At 41.2% G+C, this 19,589-nt stretch overlaps 1 protein-coding gene across 3 annotated transcripts in view; it reads left to right on the top strand.

Moving 5' to 3' along the window:
- The window catches only part of LOC150077698 (alpha-tocopherol transfer protein-like), a 115,762-nt gene that overhangs the window by 12,241 nt on the left and 83,932 nt on the right, over nt 1-19,589 (top strand). For 2 of the 3 annotated variants that reach the window (XM_090385036.1, XM_090385034.1), the window contains exons 2-3: nt 16,255-16,431; nt 16,875-17,117. In XM_090385036.1, the coding sequence (XP_090241162.1) occupies nt 16,275-16,431; nt 16,875-17,117 (400 nt within the window). In that variant the 5' untranslated portion in view covers nt 16,255-16,274. Of the gene's footprint in view, nt 1-15,118; nt 15,400-16,254; nt 16,432-16,874; nt 17,118-19,589 lie in introns of those variants that run through there. The other variant, XM_090385035.1, reaches the window with a different exon arrangement.

Below are 19,589 nucleotides of genomic sequence, written 5' to 3'. Positions count from 1 at the left end.
CAATATTTCATGGCAGGGCGGATTTGCGATTTATACAGAGTGAGCAGCTGTTTGGAAGAAAAGTAACGCCGAGAGCGAAAGAGAAAACCAAGTTTTTTAGATGCAGAGGAAGCAATGTTCTACCTGGACGTTCCACGATCACCAACCACTTGGACACACTGTTCAGAATTGAAAGTACCTTAAGCAACAAAGAGCAACTGGATATTGTGTTCCTCGACATTAAGGCGGCCTTTGACAATCTGTCCACCCATGCATTATGTACCATACTGTGCAACTACTTCAAAATCTCTGGCAACATCCTAGTTCTCCTTAGGAAACTCCTTCAGTTCAGGACCCTATGGATCAGAAAGCAAAACCATAATCACCACATTCTGTGCTCCAGAGGGCTCTCACAAGGGAGCGTTCTCTCTGCCGCCCTCTTCACCGCATCTTTAGAACCCTTCCTATCAAACCGTACTAATTAACTGTGCTTTGTTAATAATCTGATTTATCTTTTTTTCTCATGTGTATCTCTTTTGTAAATATGTTTTGTTAACCCCTGGCACCAACATGCCGTGACGGGACTAATTGTATGTCTATCATTGCTGCAATTAAAGATTCTATTCTATTCTATTCTATTTTAATTTTACCACCTACGCAGATGATATTAAGTTCTTCATCATCACAAAATGCCCCCAGTCTCTCCAGTCTATTACTGTGAGCTCCAACCGACAGCTACATGAACTGGAAAACTACCTTCATGCGATTGGGCTCTCCATTAATAAAGAGAAAACTGCACAACTCTCTATCACCAAGAAGAAAAATACCAACGATGTGAACATCATTATAGCGAACTCTCTAGTTAAAAAAGTCACCCAACATAAAGATTTGGGTATCATCTGGGACAAAGACCTCACCTTCTTACCTCACTTTAATGCCACTCGAACGAAAACATATTCGGCTTTATGGGCAGTAAAACAAGAGATCTCCAACTTCCATAACCCGGACCTTATCATCAAATACATTCTCCGTTGCATTTTCCCAATTCCATTATATGCCTCGACTATATGGTCCTCAGCACCCTCATCGTACCAAGCCAGGTTCCTCTCCCTGGAATTCTGGATCTTGAAATGGCTAAATAGGGTTGCCGGGCTAACACCTACAATCTCAAAATCTGTTCTGGTCACCAATCTTAATACGCTTCCTTGGAGGTATCTCATCATCTCTAGGAACCTTCTTACCCTCTCTCAGCTTCTATCCGGAAAACTGAAGTCACCCGATATATGGGCTATCATCGCCAGACCATCCGACAGGAGAAGATGCCAGTCCAACACCTCCCCATACAGATCGAAGCTGCGTAGCATGTCCTCCCTGGACAACATGTTTCCACACAACTCCTTCCAGATATTTAATAGATTAGCCATAGACGTTGAGAAACTTTGCAAGGACAGAACATACAGAGCTTCCATTCTTGCAGACATGTATTCCTTAGTCATGCTCTAGGAGGACTCTTTGTGATGCCGCACTATCCACGCTCCGATGTATCCGTATGCACTTTTATCTGTTATAACTTTATGTTTTTGTATTTGTTGTAACTTTATGTTTTTATATCTTAACCAGTGGCTGTTTAAGGCCGTATATTGTATCTGGCTCTGTATACAATGTATTTGTCTGTATTTTATGTTTTATCTTTGTATGTAATTCATGTCCTCTAGCTGCATAGCTGTAAAGAGACATTTCTTCGGAAATAAATTGATATTAATAATAATAATAATAATAATATCTGTAATGTGCTTGTGCCAAGAGAGATTAGAAGTCAGGGTAATCACCAAAAGAGAAATATCATTTTGCCTAGAAATCGGAGTGTCACTAAAGATAAGCATAAGAGCAGAAGAATCCTTTTTTGCGAGATATAAGACAAGACTGAGTTTTAGAAGGGTGGAAATCAACTAAGTTGTCTTTGCCCCACTGGAGAATTACATGGAGATCGGCATTTAACGAATTGGAGCTAATTAGAGAAGTTGAAGCTGATTTAGCAGGACAAGGTTTCTCAAAATGGAAGGTCTTTTATCAAGATCATTAATACATGAGTTTGTTTGTTAGTTATTTGGTTTTTAGGAGCATTAGCAACTAAGGCCATATTGCTCCGGTATATGCGGTGGTCATTCCCTGACCTTTCCGCATCCTCCGTGTTTGGTGGTGACGGGCTCGAACCCCGGTCTAATCAAGAAGCGTGCTCTATGCACTGCTGCTCCTTTCCACCTGGCTATGGAGGTGCCAATACATGAGCTGGAAGAAAAATGGGATGCTAACAGGTCAGCTTTATAATTGGCTGGAGTGACAACAGAACCATTTGGTTTTGGCAGAGGTGTGAGCAGAGATGGGCAAAAGTTGCGGCCAATAGCTTTGGCAAGAGACCAGAATACTCGGCTACCATTAGGGCAAGAAGCAAGTTTTCTGCTCTTAGCCTGTTCGAGCTCTAGTTTGGACTGATTAATAACTGCTTTACAATTGTTGCGAGCTTCCTTGTAGGCAGAAAATGAAACTGAAGAATTAGAAACAACCCAATTACGATATGCAACATTCTTCTCTTAAACAGCCTTAGCACATTTATTGGAAAACCAAGGTTTTGATAAAGGACGAGATTTTAAAGTGGAGTGTGGGATAAAGGATTTCATTCCTGCAAGAATAATTTCACTGGCACGATCTGAGCAAACGTTGACATCAGAAGTTTTGAAACAGTACCCAACCAAGGAAAAAAGAAGTCTCGCAGGTCATCCCATTTTGCATTCTTGTAATGCCAAACAACGAGGTTCGGAGTAGCCATCAGATAAAGGTTCCATTGAAGAAGAGACAAACACCAAGTTGTGATCTGACGTGCCTGAAGTACCTCTCACTTCGACCGTATGCGCAAGACTAGACACCCATTAGTGGTAATTGAAACCAACTCCAGAGAAGAGGCACAAACAATCTTATGTAATGAAAATATGACCAAGTACGGTTTAAAGGCAGAGGCTCCCTTGAAAAAAGGACCCTCAATTGTTTTATTTGACATACTGCAAGGTGTAACCCCAGAAGAACTCAAAAAGGAAATTTTCCACAGAAACCTAAGTCTGCACCTATCTGAGGACACTGTGGAAGAAGACGTTAGCCCAAAACACAGTACTAAATCTAAAACACATTCAAATGTTAATTGGTAATCCAGATCTCTACGCGAGCATGGCAAATCTTAGAAACACAAAGTCGCATTTTCATAGGCTGTGGAAGCCATAGGTTTAAGGAGCATATTTCAGTTACGAAATGTTACAAGTGCCTTCGCTTTGGTCACACATCACACACACATGCAACCAGCGTGATTCAACATATGGCCACTGTGCCCATAAAGGGCACAAGTACAGAGACTGCCCAACAAAAGACCAGTTCCCAGTCTGTGCAAACTGCAAAGCAGTGAAAGCTCCTTACCAACACTCAATCAGGGTTGGAAACTATATCGTATACCTGAAAGCCAAAAGCCAATACCAAATGAGAATCAACAATGGATAGAGGCCCCTCTACAAACTGCCATCATGAAATAAAAATAGTTCAACTGAACGCACAAAGAGCGAGGCTGGTAGCTGACCAACTAAAAGTGAAAATAGAGGAAAACCAAATTGATGTGGCCTTATTACAGGAACCGTATATTCGCTCAGGTGTGGTCTCAGGTTAACCTGCATCCTATAAAATGGTCTACTGTAAAACCGAAACCCCATGGGCAGCAATGATCATCAGGAACCCATAAATCAGCACAACAAAGATTACACTACTCTGCTCTGCAAACAGTGCCTGTGCACAAATCATAACTCAGTTAGGGTCCTTTTTCCTGTTAAAAATATATACTTACCCTGGTGAAGACATCACCCCCAGCGATCTCAACTATTATTCAGACGGCTCTTGAGACTCTCCCGGGGGGACGACTACTAATAGCCATGGATGCAAACTGCAGATCTCTGCTCTGGCACAGTCGCATTCCTGACAGATCTGCCCAAAGAAATGGTGCAAAACTAGAAGAATTCTTCCTAGCCACAGGCCTCCAAGTAATAAACCGCCCAGATCAACTTCCAACTTACAGCAGTCCCCTTTGGGAGAGCACCATAGATGTTACAGCAGCTATGCCAACAAACTAGCCAAATGGACTCTACAAGAAGCCTGGACCACGTCGGACCCGGAGCGATATCATTTTCTCTGGTTCGCTCTGTGGAACGGACTCCTCCGATACCACGAGATGTGATACTGTACAATTAAAAAAAGGCAGAATGGCAACGCTTTCGGACTGAGCTAACAAGAAGATTCCCTGAAGACACTCCACTCCCTGAAGCACTCATTCCCTTCAGATGATTGGGTACGGATTGTTACCACTGCCATAAGATCTGCATGTGATCTCTCCATCCCTCGCAGAAGGCCCTGCCGGTATGCAGTTCCCTGGTGGAATCCCCAACTACAGTATCTCAGAAGAAGAGTCCACGAGGCAAGAAAAATGTTCCAGCAGGCTCGATCAAGGCTACCTCCCCATGAGGTAGATGCCGCCAGGGAGTCTTACCGCATTGTCAGAAATGAATACACAAAGCTAACACGTAAAATTAAAAAGCAAACGTGGCAAACCCTGGTATCCACTTCTGGGAATAAGGAACCCTGGGGCATCGTTTTCAAGATCGTAACAAACAAGCTGCCGCGAGGAGAGGTACTCGATACGACACTAAAGATGGATGGCTCCTCTACTTACACCTGGAAGGATAGCATTAACAATATTCTAGACACCATTTATCCCATTGAAGCTGCAGCCATGACTGAACAACAACAAGAAATAGTAGACGAAAATCGCAACTATCATAATGCCTCTGTGGAATCCCCCTTCACTAACATTGAGATGGACTTGGCAATAAACAAAATGAAAGTAGGAAAAACACCTGGTTAAAAAAGTGGATGTGGTTAAAAAATTTGCAAAATACTATTCTGTTACTCTACTAAGTCTTCTAAATTGGTTCCTGACAGAAGCCACCTTTCCAACATCCTGGAAAACGGCAACCCTGAAATTTATATTGAAAAATCCCGACAAGCCATCACAAATTCCAACCTCCTACCGCCCGATTGCCTTGCTTTCTGTAACTGCCAAGTTACAAGAACGCCTGCTCCTATTTCGCTTAACTGCCAGATATGAAGAACCAAAACTTCCAAGTGACAAGCAATTTGGATTCAAAGCAGGCAGCAGCACAGAAGATGCCATTAACAGATTAATCACTCAAGGAACTCACACAGCCTTTAAGTACTCCCTTGCAATCATGGTTGACTTTGCTAGGGCCTTTGATCGACTAGGGTGGCCCAGTGTTCTTCGGAGGCTTTGGCAATCAAATGTTTCCAACAACCTATACAACAGTTTAAGGTCATATTTAACTGGTAGAAAAGTCGAAGTTACCAACAGATTCCAGACAGTGACTAGGTACATCGATCGAGGATGTCCGCAGGGCTCAGTGTTTGGCCCTTTCCTCTGGTCTATTGTCCTGGATGAGTTCCTGGGCATGGACCTGGGAGGTGTTGAGTCCTTGGCCTTCGCGGATGATCTTGTCCTTTTGGTATGTGCTAACACCAGGACGACCCTGGAGAAAATGGCAAATGGAGCACTGGTAAAACTTCATAACTGGACATCCCTGCACAACTTTGCCATTTCAGGAGAGAAAACAAAATCCATACTCCTTAAAGGCAGGCTACAAGTCACAAGACCACCTACAATAAAATTAAACTTTACACCCATACGGCTGCACACTGAAGTCAAAGCTCCTAGGTATCTTCTTAGACTCGAGGCTTACCTTCCACCATCACCTAAAGTATCTAGCCAACAAAATTCAAAGGTACAGTGCTATGATAAGGCAGGTCGGCAGGGCAGACTGGGGGCTGAAGCACAAAGCTCTTACTCTCATATACCAAGCGGTATACGTGCCAATTGTGTGTTATGGTGCCTCCATCTGGTACCGAAAAGCCATCCTAGCAAGAAATAAACATAAGCTGGATTCAATCCAGAGGTTCATGCTCCTTTCAATTTTCAGGGAGTGCCGCACTGTCAGCACCCCCTGCTCTGCAGGTATTAACTGGATGTCAGCCGCTATATTTAGAAGTGGTTAAAAGAGGGCTTTTTTATCACTTAAGGAAGTGAGTTTCAACCCAACTGCTTAATTTTCAACTTGACACCACAAACGGCACCAGGCAGGAAAGACAATGGATAACACAACGTCTACAAGAGATATGGCAACATGACAGGGGCCATAACAAAACGATTCCTTCCATCTACAAGTTCAACTCACCCAGAACCTCCACCCTGGTTTTCTCCTGGCCTCCATGTGACCTTTATCATCACCAGGCCATGGATCCTTTTAAGAAAAAACTGACCGCCATGGGAATCGAGAATGATCCACGTTGCCACTGCTGTGAAGGGGAGTCCTGGGGGCACCTCATGTAGAGTGCCCCAGCTACGACAACGCTAGACTTAAATTCCTCACCACAATACATAGAAACCCTCGCAATCAAGAATTCACTCTGCTACTCGAGGAAGGTACTTATAAGCCATTAACCATCTACGCGCAGGAAACAGTTGCACTTAGATGAGCTAAGATTGCAGAACTCAGAGCCCAAGAACTAAATCGGACCGGCGTGGGATAACTCTCCATCCCACCAGACCAACACAGACATGATCATGCTAACCCTAATAGGGTAGGATCCATTGCAGGCACCATCCAAGGTGCGGGATTTAAAAGTCATCGCAAACCCGAAACGGGTAGGATATACTGGTAGCACCGATCTAGGTGCGGGATTGCTGGCACTGACCTCAGTGCGGGATCTACAGGCACTATGCCATTGACAATTACACAGGGGCGCCTGTCCCCTGTGACTTTTAAATCCACACCCTTTCCTATACTTCACCTAAAATAGGGTGGATTTATTCTCCCCTGTCAACCCACCCAAATTCATTCCCCCTCAAATCCTCTCTTCTTTTATGACCTTCTCTCTCTCCTTTTTTTTTTTAATCTGTTACGTTACTTATTTTATTTATTTATTTTTATTTTTTTATTATTATGTTTTATTTTTTTATTATTTTTTTTTATTATGTTTTATTTTTTTATTATTTTTTTTATTATTTTTTATTTTTTATTTTTTATATATTAAAAAAAAATATATATTTTTTTATTTGGTCTCCGTCAGGAAGCTCAGGCAACCCTGGCGGAGGCCAGCCAGAGTATAATGGGCAGCCTGGCTCACCTCCCAGTGGTGGTGGCGGGCAACGTGGGGTTCCCTTAGGGGCACTGCGGCTAAGCAGCCAGAGACAGAACAACAGAACATAGCACTATTCTGTCACAAACCAGACACCACACTTTTTCTGGCTTTTACAGAGATTCTGTAATTCTTCACAAAGTACCATGGTGCAAATGTGGGAAACCACCGATGGCGCCTTCCACAAAACACTATGCCACTATACCCTCGAACTGTTCACAATACCTTTACTAGTTATAACTAGAGTACCAATATTAACTATTGAAAAGCAGAAAGACATTTTTCGTTACCATAAAAATGATAAGGAAATACTTAAAGATAACAACAAGAATTTCACACGTTTATGCTCAGTCAAGTGATTATTGCTGTAGGGAAAAAAAAATAAAATATGCTATACCTTGTGCAATTAGGTTCCTTCTGGAGAACGCTCTCGCAACCCCAAACTTCAGAACTCGAAGTGATTTAAATGCCCTCTAGTGGCTTAATTTGTTAAACTAAATTGCAGTGCTCGAATTATCTGAGCTATTAGATCCCACACTTACTCATGAAACCTTCCGCTGTTTGTAGATAATTATGCGTTGTAATTTGTAGAATAACTTCCCAAGGCCGAGAGGTTCCATTTCAAGTAATTGGTGGCAACTGCAGCTGCGCAGTTGAATTTTATGTAAACGCATGTATGACGCAAAAGGAATTACTGTTCAAGAAGTGACGCTATGTCCGAGTAAATTAATGGTGAATACAAAATTTATTATCAAATTGCTACACGATAAGGACAGTTGCTGCAACTAAAGTACCAGTAAAGTACCAGCGAATTTAAGTCGGTATGTTAAGTTATGTACACTGAAAGGACAGAATTCATGGAATACCTGGTTCCTGGGAAACGCGACGCTCTCTACTGGAAGAACCCACCGCTTGGCAGTTATATAGGTACACTGCATTAACGTAGACGGTAATTAGATGTCAGTATGGATAAACGTCGTGAGCTCTCCGACGTTGAAATAGGGATGATAGTGGGTTCCCTACGCATGGGACACTCTATCGTGGAGGCGTACAGTAATTGCACTCTCGCCATTCGACAATACGTGAATCCTAACAGAGCAGATATATGAAAACCTGAGTGAGAAAACCTTAAGATTCAGTTGAACTGCTCTGCTAGGTGCTTGTGTGTGCAAGTGAGCTTCTTGTACCAGTAGTTGTGGACGTTATCTATTCCTGGGGTTCGCCAGTTGTGGAATTTCCTGGTCGACTGATTTACTTCTTCCTTCCAAATATCCCACTTTCCATTCTCTTGTTTGTTGTTTGTTATTTGGTTTTTAGGAGCATTAGCAACTAAGGCCATATTGCTCCGGAATATGCGGTGGTCATTCCCTAACCTTTCCGCATCCTCCGTATTTGGTGGTGACGGGCTCGAACCCCGGTCTAATCAAGAAGCGTGTGCTACGCACTATTGCTCCTTCCCACCTGGCTACTGACGCGCCTCCATTCTCTTGTACTTCCTTGGTTTTCTTACGTTCTAGTTCTAACCACGGGGTTCGGCTGTTATATCTTACTTCACTTCTCCATAGGTTGTCCCATAACTCCTCAATCGTCTTCTGCTCGGGTGATCCGTTTTGGTCTTTCCCGTCTTCTCCGAGATTCCAGTAGAAGCCTCTTTGGTCCTCGGAGATTCGGTTTTTTATTTTCCTCTGGGAGCTCCCTTTGTATCGGCGAAGTCTCCTGCTGAGTGCGAGGGGTTATGCTTCAGTGTTTCCAAGTGCTATCCTATTCTCTGACTTTTTGGCTCGTGTTTGCTGAGTATGCTCTTCAATTTTCCAATCAATTTCTTACTCCGATTACCACGTTGGTACTGGATCAATTGACCTATCATGACTCTTAAGTCTTCTATCTCCCGCTGAGGTCTTCTTTCCCAAGCAGGCAGTTCTCTCTTCTTTCGATTCTTCTGCTGCTGGTCTCTCGGTTGTCTTCATTAAACCTAATGGCTGCTAAGGTAGCACAGTATTCGGTTGTGTGGATGGCCTCCAGTGTTGCACCATTGTTGCCGAGGTATTATTTGCTGATTGAGGTGGTCTGTGACTCTCCACAGTATTCTGCTGGGTCTCTGCTTCAATGTATTACTGGGTCTTTGCGGGGTCCGTTCCTTCGAATTCTATTCTTCGACACCTCTTCTGTTCTGGATATCATTACCTCGTCTCTTTCCGAAACAGCTGTTTTTGGTTGTATTTCTTCTTGCTTTTCCTCCTCTGGTTCCGTGTTGGCCATATTCTTTCTTCTTCGTAGTTGATCACTCACGTCCTGCCTAATATTTTCCACGGTTACTGGTGCTGTCAGGTTCTTCGTGATGATCGTCCTTCTCTGGTGCGCAGTTCGCTGTTCACTAACCTGAATATCCGGGAATCGTTCCAACCACTTGGTATGTAGTCATGACCTGTACATTGTGATCTCTGTCTCTAGCTTGGGTATTTCCTAGTATGCTTGCATGATGAATGTATTTATTTCGTTGCTCTACTTCGTGCTTTGGCGTTTATTCCTTCCTGGGTGGTCACTAGCGCAGTTGCACAGGAATCACTTCCAATTGCTTGGGCTGGATGGTCTTACCCTTCCCCTCTGGTAGTCATATGGGAGACAGCGCCATTTGTTCCCTGTTTTCCTCGGCAAACAGGGAACAAATCCCTGATTCTTCTCTCTGACTTTTCGATCCGACTCCGCTTCTTAAGACCTGAACCTAAGTAATTTGATCGTACTGCGTTCAATGGAGTATAATTATTATTATTCTTCGGCATCATTCATCTATGGACAGTGGACGTATTCAGGTTCAACTTACCTCCAGTGGTAGTGTTAGTTCTTAGGAATGACACCAGATTGCCCCACTATCTGTTCCAGCCGTTACTTCGACCTCGGTTAAGGTAAGTCCGCTGAAGCGACTTTCAGGATGTTTTATTATTATTATTATTATTATTATTATTATTATTATTATTATTATGCACCGGTCTTCCATCGGATGGAGACCCGTTCTTTCCATAAAAGCGGAACTCGAGCCCAGGTATATCAGGCTGTTATTCCAGTGTCCAGTACCAGTAGTACTACTGGTACTGGACACTGGCATTTTATGTATTGTAAACAAATCTTTCGGTGAATAAATTGTATTGTATTGTATTACTTTGAATTAAATTATTATTATTATTATTATTATTATTATTATTATATAAATTTGTATTGTATTGTATTGTATTGTATTGTATTGTATTATTATTATTATTATTATTATTATTATTATTTCTCCCTGATTGGGGGTTCCACCTCGTGACGGATATTGTAGCCCAGTACAGGGATGGTTGATGTTACGTCTGGTGTTGGTCGAGGAACTCTCTGACTATTCTACAGGTGTTCAGGATTGCCACTTTCTGGGGTTCCTTGTAGGTGTGTGCTGGGAGACTTATTGCTGCTAGGCTATAATGTAGGGTCTTTGGCACCATACATGTGGTTCACACGATGATCGGGATGGTCGTTACTTGTTCCGTATGCCACATATCCTTGACCTCATGTCTCAGGTACTTCCTGAGACATGAGGTCAAGGATATGTACTCGTGTACGTCCTGATTTTTTCCCCATGGGTTTTCTGGAGGTTGCCAGTGTGGGATACCGCTATGTTAATCAGATAGGTAGCCTTTCCCTTCTTGTTCACAAGGGTTATGTCCGGTCTGTTGTGCGGGACAGTCTTATCCGTTAATATGGCGCAGTCCCAGTACAGCTTGAGGGTTGGTGTCTCTAGTACTTCCTGGGGTTCGTACTTGTAGTATGGTACACTTTCTTTGGTCAACTGGTATTTCCTCGCTAGCTTCTGATGTATTATCCTGGCTATCTGGCAGCGTCTATGAGTGTACCCCGTGTCATCACATATAGCAGCTGACGGGTATTGCTACGAAGTACACAGGATGGGTGTTGTTATATGTTACTGTTGGTCGAGTACTCTTTCCCTGTCCTACAAAAATCAAATTATTATATTAGGGTCGCCGGTAAATGATTACCCGTTTGTGTAAGCGTCTGTATTTTGCCTGAGTTCTCTGGTCGATTTGCTTGATTTGCTGGACAATAAAACGCCAGTTTCTGGGAGCAAACGTACCTTGTTATCTACGCCCGAGACCGACTAACTCAGCCACGTAGTGAAAAAAGCCCATTAAAGTTCTTCGCTTCATCGACGGGATTCGGACCCTGGCCTTTTCCACCCAGTGTGGGGAGGACGGTGACCATACTACTGTGCTGCCCGTGCAGACACTCTGACTACCCTACGGGTGTTCAGGATTGCGACTTTCTGGAGTTCCGTGTAGGTGTTCGCTGGGAGACAACTCATCTGGTCAAAACATTATTGCATCCCCAAGTGATGTGTTGGATCGTCTCTGAGGCCAGATGGCATCGTCGACATGTGTCTCAGACATTCCTGTCTCCTTGGCGATGTACTTTCTATAGTTTCTGGTGTTTATTACCTGGTCTTCGATGGAGAGCATGAATCCTTCGGTTTCGAGGAAGAGCGTCCCGCTGGTGAGGCATGCATTGGAAGCAATCGTATCTATGTGATCTTGATGGAGTTCGTTGTAGGTCTGCCATGGAGTGTCTGCTCTGTCCATCTTTCTAGATTCGTTTATGCCTCCTGGTTGGTCCCCTACCAACCAGGAGGCACAAACGAAGTCGATCAGGCAGGCCTCGCTTAGGTTCAGTGCGGTATACCGCGTGTCGTTCTTCCTTATGGCCTGTTGGAGTGCTGCTGTATGTTTCTGGAAGTAATCCTTCAGGTTAACTATCGCTGTCTTCTGTTGCTCAATGAGGTCTGTCAGGCCCATTCCTCCTTCCTGGGCAATTGTCAGTGTCTACACGGCCGACTTCGGGTAGTGTTGGTGGCTCTTGGTCATCATTGTCCTTGTGTTTCTCATGATTGCTCCAGCTCGGTGTTAGTCCAATCTATGGCCCCAAAGGAGTATGTTAGCACTGGGACTGCATAGGTCTTTATGGTTTTAACTGTGTTCCCTCCGTTCAGATTTGCTTTCAGCAGGCTTCTGAGTCTCTGGTCGTATTTTTCGGTCAGGCAGGCCTTAATTTCCTTGTGCTGTAACTGCTGAGCGTGCATCATTGCTAAGTATTTGTAGGCCTCTCCCTCTGCCATGGCTTCGATCTCTTTACCAGTCTGCAGCTGGTAGTTTCGGTTGTCTAATTTTCCGTAGTGTAGTGCGTGAGTCTTGCAATTATTCATTACAACAAGAAGGAAAGTAGAAAGTTTCATAAGAAGATTAAAGAAAGTACGCGAGAATTCCGATCAAAAGTTACTGCAAGTAGGGATAGTGAAGGAAACTTGCTAAATGCGAGAAAGGAGGTTCTGAAACGATGGAAAGAGCATTTTGAGAGCATTTTGACAGGAGGTAAGACTGAAACAAAACAGCTCTTCTACTATGTAGTAGAACCATACATTGAAGACCAGGAGCTGATAGAATAACTGCAGAGTTGTTCAAGAACGGTGGAGTGACACGCGGGAGAAGAATACGTAATGTGATACTATTAATAGGCTTGACGTAGCCCAGTGGTCAGGAGTGAGAGTGAATAGCACGCGTTCCTTGAGTGGACCGGGGTTCAAACGCGTGACTATTAAATACGATAAATATTTGTATTGGCGATTTATTGTAAACTCTACTGACTTGATTGTCCTGCCAGAGTATAAACATTTTTTTTTTTTTTTTTCAAAATTTGGTCTGAGAAAAAAATCCCGGATGAATGGACACTTGGAATCATACAGCCGATTCACAAGAAGGCTGATAAACTGTTTTGCTCTAACTACAGACGCATTACGTTGATGAGCATTACTTACAAGGTTTTGTCCGGGGGTATTTATAACAGACTAGCAGCATATTCAGAGAAAATTATTGGAGAATATCAGTGTGGTTTCAGACCCAATCGCTCAACAACTGCCCAGATTTTCATCTTGAGGCAGATACAGGAAAGAGCATTTGAATATAATATACACTTATTTAACCTATATATTGATTTCAAGCAAGCTTTCGATTCACTCAACAAAGAGTAAATGGTAAACGATTTCCTTCTCCTGGATATACCCGCAAAGGTTGTTAGGCTCATAAAAGCAACCCTGGCTGGCTCTAAACAGTGGTGAGAATTGACAATGAGTTGACGACTCCCTTTGACATAACGCTGGTGTTGGACAGGGCGATGCGCTCGCTCTCTACTGTGTTTTTGAACTTGGTTTTAGAGGCTGCTCTCAGAAAATTAGAAGTGACTGGACACATAGGCACAAAGACAGCGCAGGTCTGTGCATATGCTGACGATGTCGATATTGTCAGTAGGTCTAAAGGAGCACTGGAGGAAATAGTAGCCAGACTGGATAGTGAAGAACAAAGAAGAGGACTTAGGATAAATGAAGCGAAGATAAAATATATGGAAGTCCGTAGAACGGCAGATAATACGGAAAATTTAAGAATCAGAAGCTTCTCATTTGAGCATGTTCTAAATTTCGCCTATCTAGGTTCGCAGATAAACCAGTCCAACTCTATTACTATTGAAATTAAGTCCCGTATCCTGAGTGAAAACAGACGCTTCTATGCACATGAAGAACTAACGAAGTCCAGAGTATTGAACAGACATTTAAAATTAAGAATGTACAGAAGTCACATTAGACCAGTTGTAACATACGGTTGTGAAGCTTGGACATTAACGAGTAAAGATAAGCAGTTGTTGAGAGTGTTCGATCGTAGAATTTTGAAAAAAAGTCTTTGGGCCAGTTCAAGACGTTGATAGATCCTAGAGGATCAGAAAGAACCATGAACTTGACAATCTTATTCAGGATGCGGACATCTTCAGATTTGTAAAGAGCCAGAGACTTGCCTGGTTGGGACTTGCCATGAGAATGGATGTCAGCAGAACAACTAAGAGGATAATGAAATGGAAACCTACTGGTAGGAGGGCAAGAGGAAGACCGATGAAAAAATAGATGGATGATGTAGAGGAGGACTTAAAGATCATGAGAATAAGAAGTTGGGGTAGTTTGACTTCTGGGAGGGCTTACTGGTGGAACACATTGCTAGGAGAAAGTTTGGCATCGTTGAGAAGGCTAAGACCCACCCTGGATTATAACGCCAAAAGAAGAAAAACTTGTTGTTTTAATGTATTGTTTTTCCTTCGCAGGAAGGAAGACAGTATACCCCGGAACAATCACATAAGATCTATTCCTATTACGCTATTATGGTAATCACAGCAGAAATGAAATACATGTTATTTTTCAATTGTTATTAAAATCTAGAAAGAAATAAAGCGCATTACGATATCGTAGTCTGGGAAACTTTATACGGCTGCGGTACAATCGCTATTTATTCGATTAAGAACATCGCGTAGCTTAAAATACGCGTTTAATTTTACTCATTTTGATTGCAAAGTATTACAAACCCCTGAGTTATTAGTCGAATATAAGGTTATGAGGTTAGTGTGGTGAAGTGAAAACAATTACTTTTATATTTTATTAACTAATGGATTGGTAATTAATTGATTGGTAACAAGATGATTAGTTTTTTTTTTTAATTTTCACTCTGCTAACCGAAAAAGAAATATCAACGAATTTAAGAATCGAACGCAGCTTAAATGTAACGCACAACGTGCATTGCCTGGAGTATTTTTACCAGGACTCTTGCATATAACCTCGAGAAAGTTTGCCTAATCGAGTAAAAAGCATTGAAAGTACCGGTTTTCTGATGTTTTCTAAACTCCTCACGTAAAAGCAACTGTTGATTATCAACTGATGCAGACATCTGGTTATAACTGTGTTGACCTTCGGAGAGTAAGAAACTCACCTCTTTAGAACATAATTTCGCACACAACATTGGGTGGTTACAGTCCTGAATGTGAACTCAGTAGGCTCAGCAGATACACGTACTGTTTTTAAACATTTTATCACAAGTGAGGTGTAATGTTTTGCGCTTTTGTCTAACTTCCTTCTCCGAGTCTTTAATTAAGTTAATAACATTTGGCCTCTTCCTCTTTGTTCTTATTCAACACATTGCTAGGAGAAAGTTTTTCCTTAATTGAACCAGCGCCAAGGTTGGACTACATAAAATCCAAAAATTCAGTGGTCATCTGGTAAGGAGTGTTTGCTTTTTATTACAAGAATTTTCCTCGTTTCGTAGAAGAAATTTTGCTCCTTGGAAAAGAAAAATTGAAACGGACGATCTAATTATGTATTATGTAATAGCCATTTAACAAAATTGAACAATAAATTTTAACTCGCGTAGTTTAATAACTGTTTATATCAAATCTTCATTTTCTGTCTTATTTTAAATATAAAATTGTGATTTATTTAATTCTGATATAAATAATAACTACTCTAAATTATCGTTTAAATGAAAATAATTTTAGTATTCACATTCATAAAATAAATACAGATATAAATTGATAGGTTATAATAGAGACCCTCATGATTGGCACAGTAAGTGGAATCGACGTTCTCGCCCCACGCAGTCTCAAGCGAAGGGAGCATGCTTTCTGATCCCGCAAACATGGGTTTTTCATCCAACAAACTTCACGCTGATGTACTTAAAACCTATAATAAACGGGCAATAAAACACTGGAAATAGTAGATCGCAAAATATTCTTACTGTTATAAAGATTTATTTTTTATAAATAATTGAAATTTAAGATATTATAATATTCGGATTAATTAAATGAAAAGTAAATTTGACAACTATATTCTTCCTCTACTGATTATCGTAAACGGCCTTAAAAACAGTTTAAAATTTTAATTTCTGGTGACGTACGTTTTGATTGCAAATGTTATAGAATACGTTGTCATTTTTTTTTAAATGTAGGTATAATATTTTTGAAAAATGAATCATAAAATGATTATTAAAATATAGTATAAATTTGCTGCTATAATATGAAAATATCGTCTCGCTTATTTATTTTTGCTGACATCAGGTGTTTCATTCGTCATTTCAGTTCTGTCACTTGAATTCGTCATGATGAATTCAAGCATCTCAACCCTAACGGAAGTATCCTACAGGAGTTTCGATGATAAACTTAACCAAGAAGATATAGAGAAGGCTGCCAGAGACCTGAACGAAAACCCAGAAACAAGAGACTCCTGTATTGAAGAACTTAAGCAAATGCTGATGGGTAATAAAATTAATTTGTTGTAATTGTATTTTGCTATGTACGTTTTTGAGATTTAATAAGTATGAACCTATGTAACCACGTAATGGTCCGGTATAAGTACGTTATGACGTCATGCAGTACTAAATTTGCTGCATATTTTTAACAACAGTCCAAATTTATTTCTATTTATAATATACATTTCGGCATTCGTGTGAATTCAGTTTATTTTCAGTTGTGAACTTTTATCTTCCAAAATTTTCAATGTACTGCATTGTATTATTATTGAATTAAACGACATAATTTCGATATCTATTAACGGAAAATTCATTTTCTTGGAGGAAAAATATAGTAAAGAATTTGCATTCTTTGGAATTGTTACCTCTGGTATTGCGAATCCGTTTACTTTACTGTCTTGCATGGCTCTTTAATTTCAATATGCGTAACGCTTGATGTTTACTTTACAGAGGAGAAAGACCTTGTACCAAACACAGATCCAAAATTCCTACTAAGATTCCTTCGAGGGAAGAAGTTCAGTGTGTCTCGTGCATGTGTCATGATTAAAAACTACTACAAATATCGTGCCACTTATAGCAAATACTGCAATCCCTCCGATATTGCAGAAATTCCTTCAATACTGTGGAGTGAGTGCTTGATATCCCTGCCATTAAGAGGACCAGAAGGAGAGAGTTTAGGCATTTTACGACGTGGTAAGTATTGCTTCGTTTTCTGCGTTCTATATACTGGTCTGTGTATGTCTATGTGTGTATGCGTGTCTGAAGCGCAAAAGCAACCTAGACTTTGCGGCATAAGTATATTGCGCCTGGTACTGCGTATATTCTTCTATCAGTTTACTGGATGAAAGTATTTTTATGATTGTTCCGTTCACGTTACGACAGATGTCCAAACATGTCCCTTCAAAACACGTAATTAGGATTTATTTAGCGTAATTTGATTCTAAATTACCAAGTGAGAAAAAATTCTACATTGTAAACTGGTCTGCAATCAAGTTAGCATTACAGATCATGAGAAGTCTTGGGCAAAGAAAGCGATTGTTTTTTTAATGGACAGCAAACAGGATTCACAAAATACAGTACTATTGTATCCTCTGCTTATGGGACAGCCCTTCTACCACAAACTATTACATCAGACATGACAGTCCTCCAAAAATCATATATAAGCTAGAAACGGTGGTGTTGTGCAGTGGACACAATGAAGATTTTTCTTCCACCCCTCCACATCAAATTGGCTTAATGAAGGGATTTATATAAGGGATGGATAAGATGAATTCGAGAGGATTTCATTACTTAAAGGACAAATTTCCAAAGATCAGTGTCGCGAAAGAGGAATATTTGTAGAGCTTCAAATAAGACACAATTTAGATGGGTTGGAAACTTTGAGAAATGCTGCCATGTATTTGAAGTAAAAGTATTCCAGACTTTCAAATGATATTTTGTGTAAACCTTTGCAATACTTTCTGTGTAACTACAGATCCCCCTCGCATACAAAGATGGAATTCAAAAACTTTCGTTGCATATAAAGGAATGTGACGTTGCGTGTCGCTGAAACCATGGAAACATTGAGTGGCGAGCAAGTGGAGCGATTTCATAAGGACATCAAGTCAATGGAAAATCGCTACAATGTTTCTGAAACAAATGTATTTTGGAAAACCATACGTACAGCATTTTAAAATTATACTTTTTCATTGGATTTAAACCGCAAAAGTGATAAAAAGGTAATTGTAACCAGTGGTACAATGACCTCATCTTAAGTAACTTATACTGATATCATCAGCAGCTGTCATACCAAAACTTCAAATGTCAGAGAAAACCGAGAACATATTTGAAATCACAGCGAGAAACTGGTTTAGAAAAGGGTCTTGAATCACGAAAAAAAATCGCATTGTTCAACAACGCATTCAGAAAAAAAATTATTAGAAGGGTTGAACAAATGAAGTGGTAGCGATGTTTATATTTTTATTATTTTATGGCTGAGGTGGTATAAGCTAACTTCCTTGCATCATTTTATCACAACTAATAATACTCCATTTTATCATTTATTTATACTTTATATTCAACAGGACTTGAAAGCTAACACAGTGGTTATAATCAACATACCCTCCATACCAGGTGAAAAAGGGCAGAGTTCGAATTTCGAATGGCCCGAAGAACATTTATAGCATTTATTTTCTTCACTCAGTGGCTGAAGACGCATTGTACGATCATCTAGACAAGCCAGTAGTAGGAATTCAGACACAGCATGGGTTTGTTAGGGGGAAGTCTTATCTGAACAATTTGATTGGATACTACGCTGGTGTTCAAAATTTAAGGACCACTCAGGTTTTCACCTGGAGCTTCTCATAGGAGTGGCCAGGATATGGGAAAAGCATACCAAAGGAACCCCGTGAGGTACAGAAATGATGAAGGAAACAACGCCGACACAACAGCGGAAACTAAACAGTACAGAGGGAATTTATTCAAAGATCGTAACATAGCACTGGCTGCCATGATACAGATGCATCACTGCCAAAGATGGAACAAAGGGAAGAGGCGGTCCGCAATAGGAGATATGGCCACCTCTAATGTCGATGCAGGCTTTGCACAGGCTGTCCATACTTAGAACAATGTTGTTGATATGTTCTTGCGGTAACATCGTCCATTCCTCTGTCAGCGCCAACTTCGGCTGCTGAACACTTTCTGGCAGGTGTGGACGTGCCGCTAAGCTTCTCTTCAGAGCGTCCCATATGTGTTCGATGGGATTTAGATGAATGAAACGATCTAAATCCATACGAACAATGTCTTCACTTTCCAAAAGCATATCACTTCTACAGTGCGATGAAGTGTGGCGTTATCATCCATAAAAACGAACTCAGGGCCCATTTGGCACTTCGGAACAGACGCACATGGGGAAGGATTACCTCAGTACAGTAGCGTGCACCGGTTACATACCGCCTTCCAGTATTTTGAGTTGTTTACGTCCATCCAAGATAACGCCTCTCCAAATGAGAACACCTCGACCGCCATATCGATCCCTTTCAGTTATGTTTGGGGGTGATACCGTGTGCCAACCTCTTGCCAGATTAGCTGACGTCCAGAATCCCTGCTGAGACTGAATCTACTCTCATCAATAAAGAGTAACTTAAGTAAAGATTTTGTGGTTGTAACTTTGAGAAATAGTTTTGG

Source organism: Mastigoproctus giganteus, chromosome 11 (assembly GCF_048544385.1).
Source record: "Mastigoproctus giganteus isolate SK-2022 chromosome 11, ASM4854438v1, whole genome shotgun sequence".
NCBI lineage: Eukaryota > Metazoa > Arthropoda > Arachnida > Uropygi > Thelyphonidae > Mastigoproctus > Mastigoproctus giganteus.
The sequence above is the reverse complement of the archived record's forward strand: the minus strand, read 5'-3'. Positions and strand labels throughout refer to the sequence as shown.